At 20.9% G+C, this 19727-nt stretch overlaps 5 protein-coding genes across 5 annotated transcripts; 1 reads left to right on the top strand and 4 right to left on the bottom strand. All coding sequences in view use genetic code 6, as the record gives it.

Annotated features, from left to right (window-relative positions):
- Window positions 1-179: 179 nt before the first annotated feature.
- TTHERM_00559850 (transmembrane protein, putative) lies at window positions 180-1863 on the bottom strand. Its single transcript, XM_001010139.2, has 6 exons — window positions 1729-1863; window positions 1500-1619; window positions 1330-1449; window positions 1083-1276; window positions 403-881; window positions 180-344 (listed from the first exon to the last, which is right to left on the bottom strand). The coding sequence occupies exons 1-5, from the start codon at window positions 1839-1841 to the stop codon at window positions 697-699; spliced, it is 732 nt and encodes a 243-aa protein (XP_001010139.2). The 5' UTR covers window positions 1842-1863; the 3' UTR covers window positions 180-344; window positions 403-696.
- Window positions 1864-6091: 4228 nt separating this feature from the next.
- On the bottom strand, window positions 6092-9656 carry TTHERM_00559840 (zinc finger lsd1 subclass family protein; the record flags this gene model as incomplete). The annotated part of the gene is made up of 6 exons (XM_001010138.2): window positions 6092-8513; window positions 8604-8711; window positions 8779-8886; window positions 8974-9081; window positions 9277-9470; window positions 9528-9656. The coding sequence occupies 6 exons, from the start codon at window positions 9654-9656 to the stop codon at window positions 6092-6094; spliced, it is 3069 nt and encodes a 1022-aa protein (XP_001010138.2).
- A 2910-nt stretch (window positions 9657-12566) lies between these two features.
- On the bottom strand, window positions 12567-13085 carry TTHERM_000559821 (transmembrane protein, putative). The gene has a single exon (XM_012796124.1). It carries the CDS (start codon window positions 13032-13034, stop codon window positions 12735-12737), a length of 300 nt encoding a protein of 99 aa, XP_012651578.1. The 5' UTR covers window positions 13035-13085; the 3' UTR covers window positions 12567-12734.
- A 480-nt stretch (window positions 13086-13565) lies between these two features.
- TTHERM_00559820 (hypothetical protein) lies at window positions 13566-13980 on the bottom strand (the record flags this gene model as incomplete). Its single annotated transcript, XM_001010136.1, has 2 exons — window positions 13566-13656; window positions 13916-13980. 2 exons carry the CDS (start codon window positions 13978-13980, stop codon window positions 13566-13568), a joined length of 156 nt encoding a protein of 51 aa, XP_001010136.1.
- Window positions 13981-17461: 3481 nt separating this feature from the next.
- TTHERM_00559800 (P1/s1 nuclease) lies at window positions 17462-18804 on the top strand (the record flags this gene model as incomplete). Its single annotated transcript, XM_001010134.1, has 2 exons — window positions 17462-18143; window positions 18308-18804. The coding sequence occupies 2 exons, from the start codon at window positions 17462-17464 to the stop codon at window positions 18802-18804; spliced, it is 1179 nt and encodes a 392-aa protein (XP_001010134.1).
- Window positions 18805-19727: the final 923 nt, after the last annotated feature.

The raw sequence follows: 19727 nt of genomic DNA, 5'->3' as shown, positions 1-19727 counted from the left end.
GTATTAAAAAATGAATTATTTTATTTGTTGATTAATCCCAATCGTAAAAATTGGAATAACGAGAAAGAGATACTGAATAATAAAGCTAGAAAACACTTTATTATATAGTATTAGCAATATTGATTAAACTTTATAATTTTAAATTTTCTTTAGCATTAAGTAGAATATAATGAATAAGAAACAGCAAATTAAGAACAAAACCAATGCTTATCCAGACGTTTCTAGAATATTATATGAAATACCAAATTTATAGTATGAGTTATTTTAGTATTAATCTTAACTTGAAGCAGTAATAATAGAATATAAAAAATTTATATATCTAAAAGTTTAGTTGGGACACTAGTCTATATATTTTAAATTTAATATTTCAAATTATAAAAATTATTTAATTTAATATTTTACCAGTAAAAACCTCTAAAGCTGAATTTATTTGTTATGGAAGAGTGTTATTGACTAACGTTAGGTAGCTAAGTTTAAAGCAAGCAAAACCGTTAATGAATATACCAGAGCTAGAAGAAGAGAACATATTTTAAATAAAGCTTAAAGCTATTGTACTAGCTATTGAAACTGAAGATGCTGTCTAGGTTAACTATTTTACCTATTGCACAGCTTGCTAAGAAAAAACATTAGATTTATGATCTGAATAATTTGTTTTATTTAAATTTTAGTCTTAATTAGATTATTCGCACTATCCATTCAAAAATTTATAATTTTGAGCACAACTACATGTGCTTCTATTAATAATCTATCCTATTTTATTACATTCAACACATGTATTATCTAAAAATAAATATTTTTTTGCTGGGCATGTTAAGCAGTTAACAGGTAAAGGTCCATAACAATTTAGGCATGTTTAATCACAAGGTAAGCACTAATTAACACTATAAAAAAATAAATTATAAGAATTAATAATAATATTGCTATAAACAAAAAAATTATATTCGTATTATAGGGTGGAGGTAATATATTGAAAATTTTTATAAAAAAAGTAGCTACTCATTATAATGAATAAAATAAATGGTTGAAAAATATCTACTTTTTTCCTACACCTCCCTTAAATAGTAAAATAGTAATCAGCTTACGATTCGTAGTAATGTTCATTACATTATGGTACACAGTATTTATTTTATTAATAATAATTTGGGTTGCATTATGAACAGGAGCTTGTAACATAATCGCCATTTTTACATCCTGGTATTTAGCAATATAATAGTAGTATATTGGTAATATAATTTTGACCATTATTATTGTTGAAAAGATATTATGTAAACCCAACCTAGTTATTTTTATTCTATAAAATCATTTAATTTAAATTATAAAGATATTTACGCTAGACCAGTAAAGTTAAACAATAGGATATCTTTAATTATTTTAATTTATTACTTATATTTTATTTTTCTACGAATCATATTGAAGCTCATATTAATCTTAATGCGAGAAAATAAAATTCTTATTTTATATTTTAAAATATTATAAAATATTTTCTCAAATTAATTTACCTAAAAATAGGTATAATGATTAGTACATATATTTAACCTATCTCCAAAAATATCTATTTACTCTAAGTCATCTGCTGAATAAAAAATTAGCCCACTACTATATAAACCAATTACTGGTTTCTATAATTTTTTAGTTAATAATTAAATAAATAAGTTTATTTATAAATTTATTTTTATTTATAAAAATATTAAAAAATTAAAAATTTTATATCTATTTTAAATATTTTACGCTCTTAAATTCTATGACAAAAATCTTTTTATTTGAATCTGAACTTTAAATATTCTTTAAGAACATCTATTCTTGAGTATCTACAGATAACTTTAATAACTATCCATATCCATCTTAATAATAAATGGAGTATTTTTCCTGATAAAAACAGTATTTTAATTTTCTTTTAAATTATTAAATAAATTACACTAACTATTAAGAGCCAACCAAATTTTTAAAAATATATTGGTTTGTTTAAAAATGAGTCAAAATTAATGTATTATTTAGCTTATATGATATTTTTGGAAGTAAAAAGTTAATCAAAAGTGGACTCGCAAATAAGATATTCGAAAGAATAGGCTAGTCTCGCTGACTGATTTGCAAACACCAAGTAATAAACATCATACTACCAATTTAAAATTTAAAAAGTATTAATTTTGATTGTATTGTTACCATTTAATATTTTTAAAAGAATAAAATAAATATAAAAATGAAAAAAAATAAAAGTAAGGAATAGTATATATAATATTACTGTCTTGAAAACTAAAAAACCTAAATTTATTGAAGTTTATGATAAAGAAGCATATTTTTTTTGAGTAAAAAAATTAGGAGAATTTTGTTGCATTAATGAAAAATCGATGAGATAATAATCAGGTGTTCCATATTGAGTCAAGTATATAATATTATTTTGCTTTATGAAAATAAATTGAGTTATAAAGATAAATTTAGAAAAATAAATATACATCAGCAGTAAAGAAAAAGGATTATTTATCGCAATCATAAGAAAAACTGTTTAGAGTATAGGTTGAAGATATCTATCCATTTATGTCTAAAATACTGATCTTAAAAGTGTTAGTATTTTTATCATTATAAAATATTGCATTTTAATCCTATTTTTAGATAAAAAATGTTACTTTTTTAACTTTAAACTTAATCAAAATCATTATATTCATTTTATTATTTTGATTTAAAGATATTTATTTTTTAACTTGTTTGATATTAAAATGATAGGGAATTTTAACTCAAGCACTATTTTTACTATATTTAAAAGTTATAAATCTAAATAAATACTTCTATCTATTTTGCGCAATCACTGATGATAGGAAATTGATCTAAACAAAATGAAATTTTCCAAAATTCTATAATAAAAATGATAATTAAGATTTTTAGCATTTATCTTTTACTTATTATCTCTTCGAAATTTCAAAAAATTTAATATTTTTTTAATTAATTAATAAAATAACAACTATCTCTCTTTTATAGGTAAATGATTATTTAGTTATTCTTCAAAAAGCAACTTAAAATATTTTTAGTATATTAAAATAAAATTAGAAATGCCATTTGTATGTATTAGTTTATTTTTTTCAAAAAAAATACAATTAAATATTTAAAATACATTTAGTAGTTAGTTTCATGAGAATAATAGTAAAATTGAATGTTTTTAGATACTACTATTTAGTTTGTTCAATTTATTTATATATTTTCCATAAATTTTCTTTTCTTCTGAATTTTAATTGTGTGGTAAATTTATAAAGAATATAATTAAATTGATTTCTTTTCAAAAAAAAAAACCCATTATATTTTGGGTACCAAGTCTTAGTTTTTTTTATGGAGATAAATATTAAAACAATATTTAAAACTTCTAAAGCTATTAATAAAACAGATAAGATAATTAATTAGTCTTTAAGAGCAACTATTTTTGAAGTTTTTTATTTAAATGCATACATACATACGATTTATGTCTTATTACAGTATACACTAGACTCTAGAATTAATTAATTTATTATTTATCAATATCCTTATTTTTATCCATATGAATCTATTTTAATGGATTTATTTACATATATTGATATGAAGTGATGAAAAATAAAATTTACTAGTACTTATTTTAAAACTATAATTTGGATGGCTTTAATAGTCAAAATACATTTAAATTAATTTTTGGGTGATTTGTAAAATCACAATTCTTATTTGCTTTCTATCTTTGATCTTAATAACCAAAAGAATTAGATTCTTTAGATTTAAAAAGATAATTATTAAATTTCCTTTCCTTATAAAGCTTAATTCTAATTTACAGTTATTATATAATACTTATTATTTAAATATTCAATTATAGGGTAAATAAATTAATACTTTTTGAGTTTCCTACAAATTTTTGATCCTATTCATTAAAGAACAATCCTTTTTTTAATAAACCCACTCAAATTAATTACCCCCTATTTATTTTAGATAATATATATTTTTTTAAGATCAACATAAAATAAAGGATTTTTAGTTCAGTTAATATTAATGTAAATTAAAAAGAATCTTCCTTTCTTTTGTGTAAAGGAAAATGAAAAAGTATTCTGAGTTAAGAAAGTTAAATAATTAGGTTTAAAATAAGATAATTAAACTTAGTATATGATTTAAAATTAAATTAAATCTTTCTTAATTTAATCATAGTTTCTACTCTAAAGTTTTCTTCTTCAACTTAAATATAGATGATATTGATTGAGTAATTGCATAAAAAAAGATCTATAAAGTGTAATCTTACTAAGATTTACAAATATTACATTAATTTATTCATGTTTATAAATTTCAATATCAAAAGTAAAAATTCTATGGTTTAAAATAATTGATTGACATTTAATACATATTATTTTTTTCAAAGCTAAGAGACTGAATGGATTTATTTTTATAATTAAAATATGCCTTCATTAATTTAATAGTTCAATATGACTTCGCTCGTTTTCCTAATTAAAAGTGTAATCATAACTTGAATAATATTAATAGTATAAAATTATAAAAATAAAATTTCTATGGCTTAAAATAATTGATTAAATTTTAATGCATATTATTTTTTTCAAAACTAAGAGACTGAAAGGATTATTTTTATAATTAACACATACCTTCAATAATTTGATATTTCAATATCATTTCACTTGTTTTCATTTTAATTAACATTTTTATTAAAGCTTGTAAATAAAAATAATATTATAAAATTGAAAAATATTTAAAGATTAATAAACTCCAGAGTTAGTTAATTTTAATCTTAATAATATCTTTTGATTTTATTCATAATATATATTTTATCTAAATGATATTTTTTTAAGAGAATTAAGTAGACAGACATTTGGAAAATAAATTTATTCACTAAATAAAATTCAATTATAAAAAATTATGAAATTTATACATAAAATACTTATCAAGTTATTTAGTATCATATAAAATTACAATTTTTATTAGATATTCAAATATTTTTTATCAATTTAATTCAACATTTTGGTCTGTTATAAAAATTTTTTACAACTTTGCTAGATTTCTAAAATCTTTTAAGTTAAATACTCTAAATTTAACTAAAGACATTGTAAATCTTTTATAAAATAAATTCTAAGGAACGAATTAAATATTACTTATTATATTATTTTTCTAATTTTCTTCTTATTTTTGCAAAGAAGTTCTTCTCTACTTAATAAATTAATATGCCTATAAAAAGACTGAAATTAGCAAATAAATAGTTAATCCTAGTAAAATCACTTGAATTGTTATTAAAAAACTAACACTTACTTAATCTAAATAGCCTGTATATGAAATAAAGTCTGGTTTTGAACTATAAATGTTCAAAATAAAGAATTAAATGTATAATACTAGCCATAAAGCTGAATCTAAAATAAAGTAACCATTGGTAAGTTTAGAATAGAATGGTTTTAAATATATTATGATAATTAGCAAGCTCAATTAGATAATTATTGTTAATATGTTGCATATCATCCAATTTTAACCTGCTTATAAAAAGCAAATAGGTATTAAAAATGACTCAAATGTTTAGTAAATGATCATGAAGTTTCTTCTAATTTTACATTCAAAAATAACATCACTTTATAATTTAGCACTAGTTATTTCTTAGAAGTTTTTTTATTTTGAAACAGATGTGGCTCTATTAAGATAATTTTATTGTTAATGTAATAACAAAATAGTTATTAAAGTAATAATTATAAAAAAAGCTATCTGTATTTCTACACAATTTCCTCCATAATCAAAAATAAATTATTTTATTTATTGATTAATCCCAATCACAAAAATTGGAATAACGAGATAAATATATTGAATAATAAAGCTAGAAAATATTTTATTATATAGTATTAGCAATATAGATTAAAGTTTCCTATTTTAAATTTTCTCTAGCATTAAGTAAAATAGAATGAAAAAGAAACTGCAAATTAAGAACAAAGCTAATCCTTATCCAGATGTTTCGAGGATATTATATGAAATACCAAATTTATAGTATTAGTTATTTTAGTATTAATCTTAACTTGAAGGAGTAATAATAGAATATAAAAAATTTATACATTTAAAAGTTTAGTTTGGACACTAGTCTATATTTTTAAAATTTAATATTTATAATTCAAAAAATTATTTAATTTAATATTTTACCAGTAAAAACCTGTAAAGCTGAATTTATTTGTTATGGAAGAGTGTTATTGACTAATGTTAGGTAGCTTAGTTTAAAGCAAGCAAAACCATTAATAAATATACCAAAGCTAGAAGAAGAGAACAAGTTTTAAATAAAGCTTAAAACTGCTGTACTAGCTATTGAAACAGAAGATGTTGTCTAGGTTTACTATTTTACCTCTTGTATAGCTTGCTAAGAAAAAACATTCGATTAGTAATTCAAATAATTTGTCTTATTTTAGTTTTAGTTTTAATTAGATTATATGCACTCTCCATTAAAAAATGTATAATTTTCAATACAATTACATATGTTTCTAATAATTTTTTATCCTATTTTATTGCATTCAACGCATGAATTATCTAAAAATAAATATTTTTTTGGTGGGCATGTTAAACAATCATTAGATGAAAGCCCATTGCAAGTTTAACAAGTTTAGCTGCAAGATAGGCAATTTTTTCCATCAATAAAATATCCGATTAGATTACAATCAACACACTAGTTATCGGGAAATAAATACTTTTATGAAGGGCATGTTAAACAATCTTTAGATGAAGGTCCATTACATGATTAGCAAGTATAATGACAAGGTTCACATTTTTATGCAACAATAGACTTTCCATATTATTCTTAATCTTTGCTTATATACAAATATTTTTATGGCGGGCATGATAAACAGTTACTAGATGATGGTCCATTACAAGTTAAGCAAGTTTTATCGCAGGTTATACACTTTTATTCAACAATAGATTATCCTATTTAATTACAATCAACACATGAATTATCTGAAAATAAATACTTTTATGAAGGGCATGTTAAGCAATCTTTGGATGAAGATCCATTACAAGATTAGCAAGTTTAATGGCAATCTTCACATTTTTATCCAACAATAGATTATCCAGATTAGTTATAGTCTATGCTTGTGTACAAATATTTTTATGGTTGGCATGATAAGCAATTACTAGATGATGGTCCACTACAAGTAAAGCAAGTTTTATCACAAGAAATACATTTTTATTCAACAATAGATTATCCTATTTAATTACAATCAACACATGAGTTATCTGAAAATAAATATTTTTATGGAGGGCATGTTAAGCAATTTTATGATGTAGGTCCATAACAAGATTAGCAAGTTTAATGACAAACCTCACATTTTTATCCAACAATAGATTACCCAGATTTATTATAATCTGTGCTTTTTTATAAATATTTTTATGGCGGGCAAGATAAACAGTTACTAGATGACGGTCCATTACAAGTTAAGCAAGTTTTATCACAAGAAATACATTTTTATTCAACAATAAATTATCCTATTTAATTACAATCAACACATGAGTTATCTGAAAATAAATATTTTTATGGAGGGCATGTTAAACAATCTTTGGATGAAGGTCCATTACAAGATTAGCAAGTATAATGACAGGCTTCACATTTTTATGCAACAATAGACTTTCCATATTATTCTTAATCTTTGCTTATATACAAATATTTTTATGGTGGGCATGATAAACAGTTACTAGATGATGGTCCATTACAAGTTAAGCAAGTTTTATCGCAGGTTATACACTTTTATTCAACAATAGATTATCCTATTTAATTACAATCAACACATGAATTATCTGAAAATAAATACTTTTATGAAGGGCATGTTAAGCAATCTTTGGATGAAGATCCATTACAAGATTAGCAAGTTTAATGGCAATCTTCACATTTTTATGCAACTATAGACTATCCAGATTAGTTTTTATCTATACTTGTCTTCAAATATTTTTATGGTTGGCATGATAAGCAATTACTTGATGATGGTCCACTACAAGTAAAGCAAGTTTTATCACAAGAAATACATTTTTATTCAACAATTGATTATCCTATTTATTTACAATCAACACATGAGTTATCTGAAAATAAATATTTTTATGGAGGGCATGTTAAGCAATTTTATGATGTAGGTCCATAACAAGATTAGCAAGTTTAATGACAAACCTCACATTTTTATCCAACAATAGATTACCCAGATTTATTATAATCTGTGCTTTTTTATAAATATTTTTATGGCGGGCAAGATAAACAGTTACTAGATGACGGTCCATTACAAGTTAAGCAAGTTTTATCACAAGAAATACATTTTTATTCAACAATAAATTATCCTATTTAATTACAATCAACACATGAGTTATCTGATAATAAATATTTTTATGGAGGGCATGTTAGGCAATTTTATGATGTAGGTCCATTACAAGAGTAACAAGTCTAATCACAACTAATACATTTCTATTTATCTAAATACTATTATGATTTGCATTTTAAACAATTAGAGTTAGAGGGTCCATAGCATTCTTAGCAATCTTCATGGCAATTATTGTATAAATATTGACTATAATAAAAAAATAACTATTATTTTTGATTTGTAAAGATATATATTTATATATAAATATATATATAATTGTAAGCTTCAAAAATTTACTTTTCTTCAAGAATTATAAAATTGCTTTATGGATAATTCAAAAAATCTATTTTAGATAATCCAAAACAAGTTTATTTTGAATAGTCACATGGGAGGCACTAACTAACTCTATTTTAAATAAAAATGTTAAAAATAGTATGACATTTAAATAATTAAGAAATCTTAATATTCTTACGGTTATTATTAAAATAGATAATTAAATGTTGAACATGTCACACAATCATGAACTGAAGGTCCATTACAAGTCTTACAGGTTTCATGGCATGGTTAACAACTACTTCCTCTTTAATATTTTCAAAATTTAATAAATAAAAGCTATTTTTAGGATATTAACTTCTTAAATAAAATATTATAAAATGAAAAATCATACTTTGATTCTATAAGTAAGTAATAATATAGTGGACACTTTAAACAGTTTGTAGGTGAAGGTCCATCACAATTTAAGCATGTTTTATCACAAGGCAAACATTAATTACCACTATTAAAAAATAAATTATATGAATTAATAATAAAATTGCTTTTGATAAAATTATAATGATATTAAAGAGTGGAGGTTACATAGTGAAAATTTTTTTAAAAAAAAGCTCCTATTATTTAAATAATAATGAATAAAATTAGTGGTTGAAAAGTATCAACTTTTTTCCTCACCCACCTTAAAAATGAATCAACATACGATTAGTAGTATTTGTCGTTGCATTATGTTACACATTATTTATTTTATAAATAATAATTTTGGTTGCATTATGAACAGAAGCCTGTAACACTATCACTATTTTCACATCCTGGTATTTTATTATATAATATTTGTATGTTGGTAATTTCATTTTGCTTTGCATCATAATTAAAAAGATATTATGTAAATCCAACCTAGTTATTTTTATTGTATTAAATAAATTAATTAATTTAAATGAAAAAGAATTTTACACTAGACCAGTAGAGTTCAAAAGCAGGAATTTAATTATTTTAATAAATTACTTTTATTTTATTTTATTATGAATCATATTGTAGCTCATAACAATCTTAATGAGAGAGAATAAAATTCTTATTATACATTTTAATTTATTATTTAATTTATTCGAAAATTAATTTACCTAAAAATAATTATAATGATTAATGCATACTTTTAAAGAATCTCCAAAAATATCTATTTACTCTAAATCATCTACTGAGTAAAAAATTAGCTAAGTAGTATGTAAAGCAATTATCTATTTCTACTATTATTTAATTAATAATTAAATAAATTTATTTAAATGTTAAAAAAACTTTAAAAACTTAAAATTTGTTATCTTTTCTAAATAATTTTACGTTCATAAATTCAATCACAAAAAACTTTTTATTTGGATCAGAAGCTTAATCTATTTTCTTTAAGAACAACTATTCATGAGTATCTACAGATAACTTTAATATTGATCTCTAGTCATCTTAATAATAAATGGAGTATTTTTCCTGGTAAAAAGAGTATTTTTAATTTAATTTTAAATATTAAATAAATAAATTACACTAACTATAAAGAGCCAGCCAAATTTTTAAAAGTATATTGGTTTGTTTAAAAACTTAGTAAAATCCATTTATTATTTAGCTTATATGATATTTTTTGAAGTAAAAAGTTAATCAAAAGTGGACTCGCAAATTAGATATAAGAAAGAATAGACTAGTTTCTTTGTTTCCATTGCAAAGACCAAGTAATAAACATCATACTATCAATTTAAAAGTTAAAAAAAAATTATTATGTTTTTACTGTTGCCATTTAATATTTTGAAAGAACAAAATAAAATCAAATGAAAAGAAATAATGTATGAAATAGTAAAAATAATATTACTGTCTTGAAAACTAAAAAACCAATATTGATAAAAGCATATGGAAATTAAGCATATTTTTTTAGAGTTAAAAAGCTAGGAGAATTTTGTTGCATTAATTAAAAATCGATGAGATAATAATCAGGTGTTCCATATTGAGTCAAGTATATAATATTCTTTTGCTTTATGAAAATAAATTTAGTTTTAAAAATAAAATTTAGAATATATACTTCAGCGGTAAAGAAAAAGGATAATTTTTCGCAATCATAAGAAAAACTGTTTAGATTATAGGTTGAAGATATCTATCCATTTATATCTAAAATACTGATCTTAAAAGTGTTAGTATTTTTATCATTATAAAATATTGCATTTTAATCCTATTTTTAGATAAAATAATATTACTTTATTAACTTTAAAAATAATCAAAATCATTATTTTCATTATATTATATTGATATAAAGATATTTATTTTTAGCTTGCTTGATACAAAAAGAAAAACAGAGGAATTGAAACTCTAATACTCTTTTTGAAATATTTGTAAGTCTAAATAAATTACTTCTATGTATTTTGCGCAATCACTGATAATAGGAAATTTATCTAAGCAAAATGAAGTTTTCCAAAACTCTAATATAAAAGTGATAATTAAGATATTTAGCATTTAGCTTTTACTTATTTTCTCTTCAAAATTTCAAAATAATTAATATTTTTTAATTAATTAATAAAATAGCAACTATCTCTCTTTTATAAGGTAAAAGATTATTTATTTATTCTTCAAAAAGTAAATAAAAATAGATTTAAATGATTTTAGTATATTAAAATACCAATTAGAAATACACTTAACAGAAAAAAATATTTTTTCATGTAAGTAAGGATTATTTATTTATTTATTAGTTTAGAAGAAAATATTTAAGTAAAAGTTGAATATCTATTTATAGTACCTTTAGTTTTGTTCTATTTATTTATTTTCCATAAATTTTCTTTTCTTCTAAATTTTAATTGTGTGATAAATTTATAAAGAAAGAATAGGATTTAATGCTTGCAATTTCAAAATAAATATTCTATTTTGTTTTGGAAACTAAGTTTAGAATTTTTGTTGATAAATAATTTATTAATATGAATTCAACATTTTAAACTCGCTAAGCTAGCAAAAAGATCTAATTGAAAAAATAATTTGTATTTAATAGAAACTATTTTTTAAAGTTTTTTATTTCAAAATTAAAGATTAATATCTTTGATTTTACACTTAACTCAAAAATTAATTAATTTATTTATTTATTTTTATCAATATTTTTATTGCGATTCATAAGTGTTTTCTATTTTAATAAATTTCTTAATATAGGTATTAAGAGATTTCAAATCAATTGTTTTTGTTATTATTTAAATACTAGTACTTTGCATAGTTTCTTTTTATCAAAATAAATTTGTATTTGTTTTAATTATTTCTAAAATCATCTTTCTTATTTGCTATTTTATCTTTCACCTTAATAATCAACAGGATTAGATTCAAAAAGAAAATTATTAAAATTCATTTGCTTATAAACCTCATTAATTAGAATTTACTTACATTCATTACTTATTGTTTTTATATACAAATTAGAAAAAAATAATTCAATCAATAATGAAATACCTATGAGTGATCTTAAGATAAAATACTTTTAATGCATTTTACCAAATAGATTTTTATCAAACTCCAAATAAAAAAATAATAGTATTTATCCAAATGCATTTCAAATATTAGATAAAATATCTAATTTTTATAAAATATTTTACAATTAATTCTGGATTGTAGATGATAAAAAGTTTTATGAAATTAAATTGTTTTTAGCTAGATTTAATTTGAATAGTTGTTAGAATTTTTTTTATTTTAACATTTTTATTAAACCTCATATTACTTCAATGAAAACACCCTAATTTCATGAAGGGTAAAAACAGACATTTTAAAGAGATCTCTAAAATTTAAAAATAGTTAAAAAAAGTTTTTTGGGTTTTTTTTAATATTATTTAATTTATTTACCTCCTATTTTGAGTAATGTGTTATAGTTAATTAATTGAATATTTTAAAACTTGAATTTATCATAAATTTTTAATTTTATAATTAAAATGTATTTCTGTAAATAAAATTATATTTTAAATTTTAAGTTTTAAAAATAATGCAAAAAAATTAATATCTCTATATATTGGCAGTAATTTTTATTTGAATTAAAGTAACTTAAAAAAAACATTCAAAAAAACTACAAAAATATAATTTTATATTTATATATTTACTTATTTATAATTATAAATTCATATTTTTTTCAATAAAGCATTATCAAAGTTTCAGAAAGCTTTTCCTCCCTCACATGCATCTACCAAAAGTGCAGCCTCCAACACAGCAACTTTTCTTTTTGCAGCTTGCAAAAGGAGCTGCACAGTCAGTTCTTAATTGTTCCTTACCAGCAGCACTTGAATTAGCTTTAAGGGATCTAGCTTAGACAGATGAAGATGGGTTCATACTGACAAGAATTACCAAGACTAATAAGATCAATATTGCCTTCTTAAATTACATTTCTATTATTTTTATCAATTATATTTAATTAATTTTTTTATTTATGATTTATAATTATTAGTTGATCTAAAAATTGAATATATAAATCATATTTTTACTAATTATGCTGAAAATTAAGTTTTTATTTTGATGAATTCTAATATCGCATATTAGCATATATCATTTTTTTTAAAATGCATAATAATTATTAACACTTTATATATAAATGTAAACTAAAAATCCAAAATTATTATTTGATTATTTAAATTAAAAGATTTTATTTAGGTTTCTAACATTATATTTATGACGGGCTACATACATTCTTTTCTTTATATAAAATAATCATTTTTTAAGGATTTATTATTCACAATATTGCTTATAGTTCTTAGATTAAATGGCAAGAGAAATGAGTTAAATAAGCATACTTTCTTGTAAATAAAAATAATTTTATTAAAAAAAGGTGCTTAAATATATGCAAATCAAACTATAAAGCATTATATTATTCAATGTATATTTAATACATGACTTCATATTTTTTTATGAGTTGTTAACTCTTTTTGTTTAGATATAGAAGATACCCTAACTTATTATTTTTGAAATTTAAAAATGAGTTTTAAATTAATCATAACTCAATTATTAGATTCAAAATTTTTGATTTTTATTCATAACGTAGAAGTTTTTTAAATTATTCAATTCAAGCTTCTATTAAATCAAATTATCTTATTTCAACTAACTAAACATAAAAATAATTTTACAAATATTTAACTATTAAAAAAATAGTTTTTAAGTGTTTAACCATAATCATTTTTAAATAAATCGAATTAAATTCTTATGAAAATAATTTATAAAGTCTAAAGAAATTTCATTTTTGCCTGAATTGATTAAAGCTAAGTTTATCAAAAACGTCAAATTTTTTGATAGGATATTTTTATTAACAGTTTAGAAATTTAAAAAAATGGAGTTAAGAAAAAAATTTTCTATTAAAATCCTACTTGCTAAACAGAAAATCATAAGTTGATAAAACAGGTAAAATTTAAGTTTTTTTATAATTCGTCATTTTTAGTGAAAAAATACATTTTCCTTTATTTATTTTTGTAATGACTCTTTCTATAAAATCTAAAAACTTACTTTTTATCTTATCTCAATTTATATATTTTGCCTAAGAAGAAAAATAATAATAAGATATATTTTTTCAGCTTTCTTTCTGTAAAAATCTACTAAAAATCTTAAAGTAAATAAACATTGTAAAATGTATTTCATTAAATATTAACTAACAATTTTTAAATATTTATATCCTGCCTAATAATTCTGTATTTAAAAAAAAGAATAATAAATTGCTACTTTTATAGATAAGATTTCAGACATGGCGAAAGTAGCTTGTTAAAATTTAAAAATAAAAAAATTTCTGCCAATAATCGAAACTAAAAGCTAATATATTCTCAAAATATAGCCTTTAAAAATGTATAATTTATCTAATTTGACTTAAATCTATTATCATTTTAATAATTATTGCATTTAAATTGAAAAAAATTCTAAATCCTATTGAAAAATATTCCTTTTAGTTTATATAAAATTTTGAGATAATAATAAATTAATATATAATTGTATCAAATAAAAATTAAATTATTTATTAGGCACACTCTATAAGAAAGTTTAATTATTATGAATTAAATTTTTATTAGGAATTCCTTTTTAAATGATTCCTTTAATTGTTTGTAAATATATATTTTATGAAATATTATCATAAAAATGGATAAAAAATTAATTAACCTATCTTATCTTCATGGTAATATTATTAACAACAATAATTTAAAAATGAAAAAGGAAAATAAAAATCAATACCATAGAAATTTGTATAGCTTAGGATAAATTATATAAGCAAATGGTATAGCAGTCTTTTTATAAAGTAGAGTTAAATAATTTTTTAATTTTGGATAGTCTCTACTAATTATTATTTAATTAAAAGAAATTAGTGTCAAAAAAAATAGATTAAGTTTTGAAAATCTTATTTAATTTGTTTTTCAAATTTTTTTGCAGTATTCATTCTGAAATTTCAAATATTTTTCAAACTGATAATTTTAAATAAATTAAAGGCAATAAAGAAAGCTCAAAAATGGAGAATTATTATTCATGAGACTATTCATAAGAGTCTGAATAACAAAGGTTTAAACAGGCCTTTTACATTAAGAAACAAAAACATAGGAATTAAAACAGAAAAATGAATATATCTAATTAGTTTTACTAAAAAAGATAAAAAAAAGATGGTCGAGTCTGATTTAATTACTAGTGGCTATAAGATTTCTAAATAAATAAATAAATAACTTTTAGAAGACTTTTCATTTGTTATTTAAAAATGAAAACAAAACAGAAAAAGAGACACATTCGAAGATCCTTTAAAAATAAATTTAATAAGAAATAGAACTGGAAAAATCATAATTTGATAAATAAATTTGCTCAGAAGAGGAGATCAATCCAATCATAATCATGAAAAATTATAATAAGTTTTGTATAAGTATTTATCAAATAATTTTATGTTGTAACAAACAAATTTTCAGATGCAAAATTACTATCCCTGACTGAAAAAGGAAATCTCGACTTCAAGAAAAATCATTACCAGACTTAATCAGAAAATTCAGAGGAAAAGAAAAAATTTTAAAGTATCCTTCCAGAGATTGGTAGAAAAGAAAGGAAGGACTCATGTTACCCAAGATTTTGGAGAGTATTATGAAATTATTTAAGAAAATTTGAAGATGAGATGATTGAAATAGCAGTTAGCCTTGCTGTATAAAACTTTTAACTTTGAGTAACCTTATGAAGACAGATATAATATCCAAGAATTTCTCTAAGGAATTAACATTCTGGGATAACAATTCTTACAATATTTTTAAAACTCTATTATACTTTCTGAAGAATTTAGACAAATCTTTATTAAATCTAAATGAATAAGTTGAAAAATAGAAATTAAAGAAATAATCAGGAAGAGATTTAATTACAATATAGAGTGATTTTTAGAGTGTACATTTATTATATGATAATTTATGAAAAATAAATAGGAACTTTTTGAAATGATTAAATAAGACTTTCCTATTTCTATCAATATTGTATATTATTATTGGAATTCTTTATCATAAAAAACTTTTTTGTCAATTACTGTGTATTTTCTTAATAATAGCTTTGAATTTTTTTTCTTTGTCAATTAACAGAGGGTATTAATTTTTAAAAAAATATTTAATTTTAATGTTTTTAATAAAAAAAATATTTATTTTATTTTGCTATTATTTATCTTAGGCATCTTTTGTTAATAGATTTAAAAAATAAAGTTTTTATTAATGATAAGTAGTAAAAAAATAGATTTTTATCTATTAAACAAACAAACATGATAAATTAATGTAAATAATAAGTAATTAAAAAATTAATAATATTTCAGATTAAATATCTCAAATTTTTTATAGTTAAACTATTTCTTATATAATTTAATAATTTTTACTAGTATTATTTTATTAAAAAAAGATTAATATATCTGTTCTAGTGTAATAATAATAATTTCAATTAACATGAGAATTTAAATTAAAAAAATCCTTTAAAAACTAAAAAATAAACTTTTATGTGAATATCATAAGAAATTAATTATCATATTTTTTGCTTAATTGGAACTAGAATTTTTACAATACAAATTATGAATTTATATAAAGAGATTTATTTTTCAGATTATTATTAATTTTGTTTGTTTTAAATGTTCTTATAAAATTAGAAATAGAAAGTAGACTTAATCATATCTGCTTGCTTTTTCCTTATTTTTCAAAATAATGGGGGATCTAATAATAATCTAGTTAAGTAAATAAGTAACAAAGAAGGTAAGTCATATGATCATAAATCTTCAAAATTAATAGTTATTTAGAATTTTAAGAAGATATGAATTTATTTAATCTACAATTCTTTTTGTTTGATTGATTATATTTACTATTTAGTTTATCGATTGTTCTAATTTTAAAAGTATTTAAGGTTTCATTCAGGTGTGTTTTTCAAAAATCTAAAATAAAAAATAATCAGTTGATGTGTTTTTTAGGTTTTTTATGGGGGATAGATTACAATTGAATTAAATGGTATAATTTGCTAATTAAAATTTTTAAATTAATTATTTAATGTGATAAATTAATACTTAATGGTTTTTATTGACTATACTTAAAGTGTTCTAGTTATTCCTAAAGAACCAAAAATTAATGCTGAGAAATACTTTCATTAACTATTAAGTATATTACTTACAATATTTATATCTAAAATTATTGATAGATAGATAGATTATATATTTTTATGTAGCAAATTCTATATTCACTTTCTTGTTTACATTGAATCAATAATTTTACCCATTTCTACTTTTAAATACTTGTGTTAGAGATTAACAAATATCTATAAATAATAATTAAAATCTACTAGTGTTTTATATCAAAAATAAATTGCCTTAAATGAAACTAACATTAGCAATTCTTTCTCTTTTTACATTTTTAAAAACATGTTTGTGTTTCCATGAAATCCCTCATATGCTAGTCCTAGGCATAGCTAAGAGAGAATTGATGAAAAATGATATGGAAATATACAACATAACTGCTAAATACTTTGACACCTATTCTATTTCTGGACTAGATACTATTTCCACTACTTCTTATGAAGAAAATGCTGTTTGGGGTGATGACATTAAAACCTACGGAGATGTTCAAAAGGCTATGGGAATGTGGCATTTCATAGGAAATAAAGACAGTAACCCATATAATCTTACTTTGTATAAAGATCCTATGGCTGACTCAGAAAATGCCTTAAACGCATATGCTAATATTGTTAAAACTTTGACTAATAAAAATTTCGTTGGCAAAATTACTGAATTCAAAGTGAGTATGTTGAAAATGCTTGTTCATCTTGTTGGGGATATTCATATGCCTCACCACACTGGTACCTATTACAACAAAACCTTTGTAAAAGAAAAAGGAAAAGATATCTATTCTGGTGATAAAGGAGGTAACAAATAAAAAATTCAGTTCTACACTTCAACTGGTAAAAAAGAAAAAACAGATATTCATTTCTACTTTGACTCATCTTGCTTCTTTTACACCTGGACTAGCAGACTAGTAAGACCTTTAAACGAAACTTTCAAAATCTACTTCGAAAGAGAACTTGAAAGAATTATGGCTCAATATCCCAAAGAATCTCTCAATATCAATTACACATGTAAAATTTTAACGATTTTAATAATTAATTTATGCAATTAACTAAAATTTTTTATTAACTGATAAAATCTAAAAAAAATATATTGATTTGATTTTACCAAAATTTATCAGACTTTTTTTTCATTCAAACATAATTTATTTAAAATTCATTTTATAATATAATAGAAACCTTTGACGACTGGGCTGAAGAAAGCTGGAACATAGCTTTAACTGATATTTATCCATTCTTGATGTAAAATAATGTAATTCGTTATGGAGATGCGTTTTACAATAGCAGCTTCAATATGATTTAAAAGAGAATTGTTGTTGCTGGGTATAGACTTGCCCATAATTTATAAACTATTTTTGCTGCTGAAAAAGGAAAGATAGATTTGAGTACTTCCCTCTCATATGAAAGTGAAAAGACTACTATTATCATTAATAATCAAATTCCTCTCGATAATAATACTTCCACTCAATATGATTCTAATAAAGTTATGGCAGTTATTTTTGGAGTCTTATTTGGATTAACACTAACTTCATATATAATTTTTATGATTTACTTTAAAATAACTTATTCTGCCATAAAGTCTTAAAATAAAATTTCATCAGATTTCTTTAATGCTAAGAATGGAAATATGCAAAAAATTCCAAGCACTGAAACTAATGAATATAAAGCTTGACTTATTTATAATAAAAAATTTCAATAATATTTTGTTTGATTAAATAATTAAAATATTTACTATTTGTGTGTAAATTAATTAATCTTCTAATTTAAAATTCAAATAAAATTATTTTTCAAAATATTTTCTTTTTAAATTTAAATATGATGTAATTTAATAAATATTCCCTAGCATACAAATTAAAAACAATGCATTTTAAATTATAATAATTTTAAAAAATTAGTTATTTATTTTAAAAATAATTTCATATTAATAATTGTTTAATTACAAATTTATAAAAATACCTAAAGAAGATTTAAACACCTACCTACCTCTCTTTAGTATTTTACATCAATTAATCAAATAAATCTATGTATTAAATAAATTTTCAATCTTATGTACATAAAGTTAATCAATTGTTATCAAAAATTTTTCTTATTTAATTTTCAAAAAATGAGATGTTATTATTTATAAATGATAAATTAAAAATGATCAAATAGAAGTATGATTGAATGTTTTGGTTATATAAAAGTAAAGTCTGATATAAAAATCTATTTATACTTGCTTAATTCTTACTATTTAATAAAATTAAAAATAACTATTATTTAATTTTTTGAAAAAAATAATGCTTATTATTTAATAAGATCTTCCTTATACTTTGTAAACAATAAAATATGCCAAAATATATTTTTGTAATTTAAAAATAATAAATAAAATTATGATTTAATATATATTTCTAATCAAATATAAAAATGTAAACACTTTTTCAAAATTTTAGATTGATGTCCCACAAAATATTTAAAGTTAAGCCCTTTTTATGAATTTTGTATTGAATTAAATTATACGAATTACTAGAATTTTTGTATTATGATGTATTCATTCTCCGTTATAGTAGATATAATTTATAATTATATCCTCTAAAGATTTCTATCATAAAGTTATGA

The sequence above is a fragment of the Tetrahymena thermophila genome (genome assembly GCF_000189635.1).
Source record: "Tetrahymena thermophila SB210 genomic scaffold scf_8254763, whole genome shotgun sequence".
Taxonomy (NCBI): domain Eukaryota; phylum Ciliophora; class Oligohymenophorea; order Hymenostomatida; family Tetrahymenidae; genus Tetrahymena; species Tetrahymena thermophila.
The sequence above is the reverse complement of the archived record's forward strand: the minus strand, read 5'-3'. Positions and strand labels throughout refer to the sequence as shown.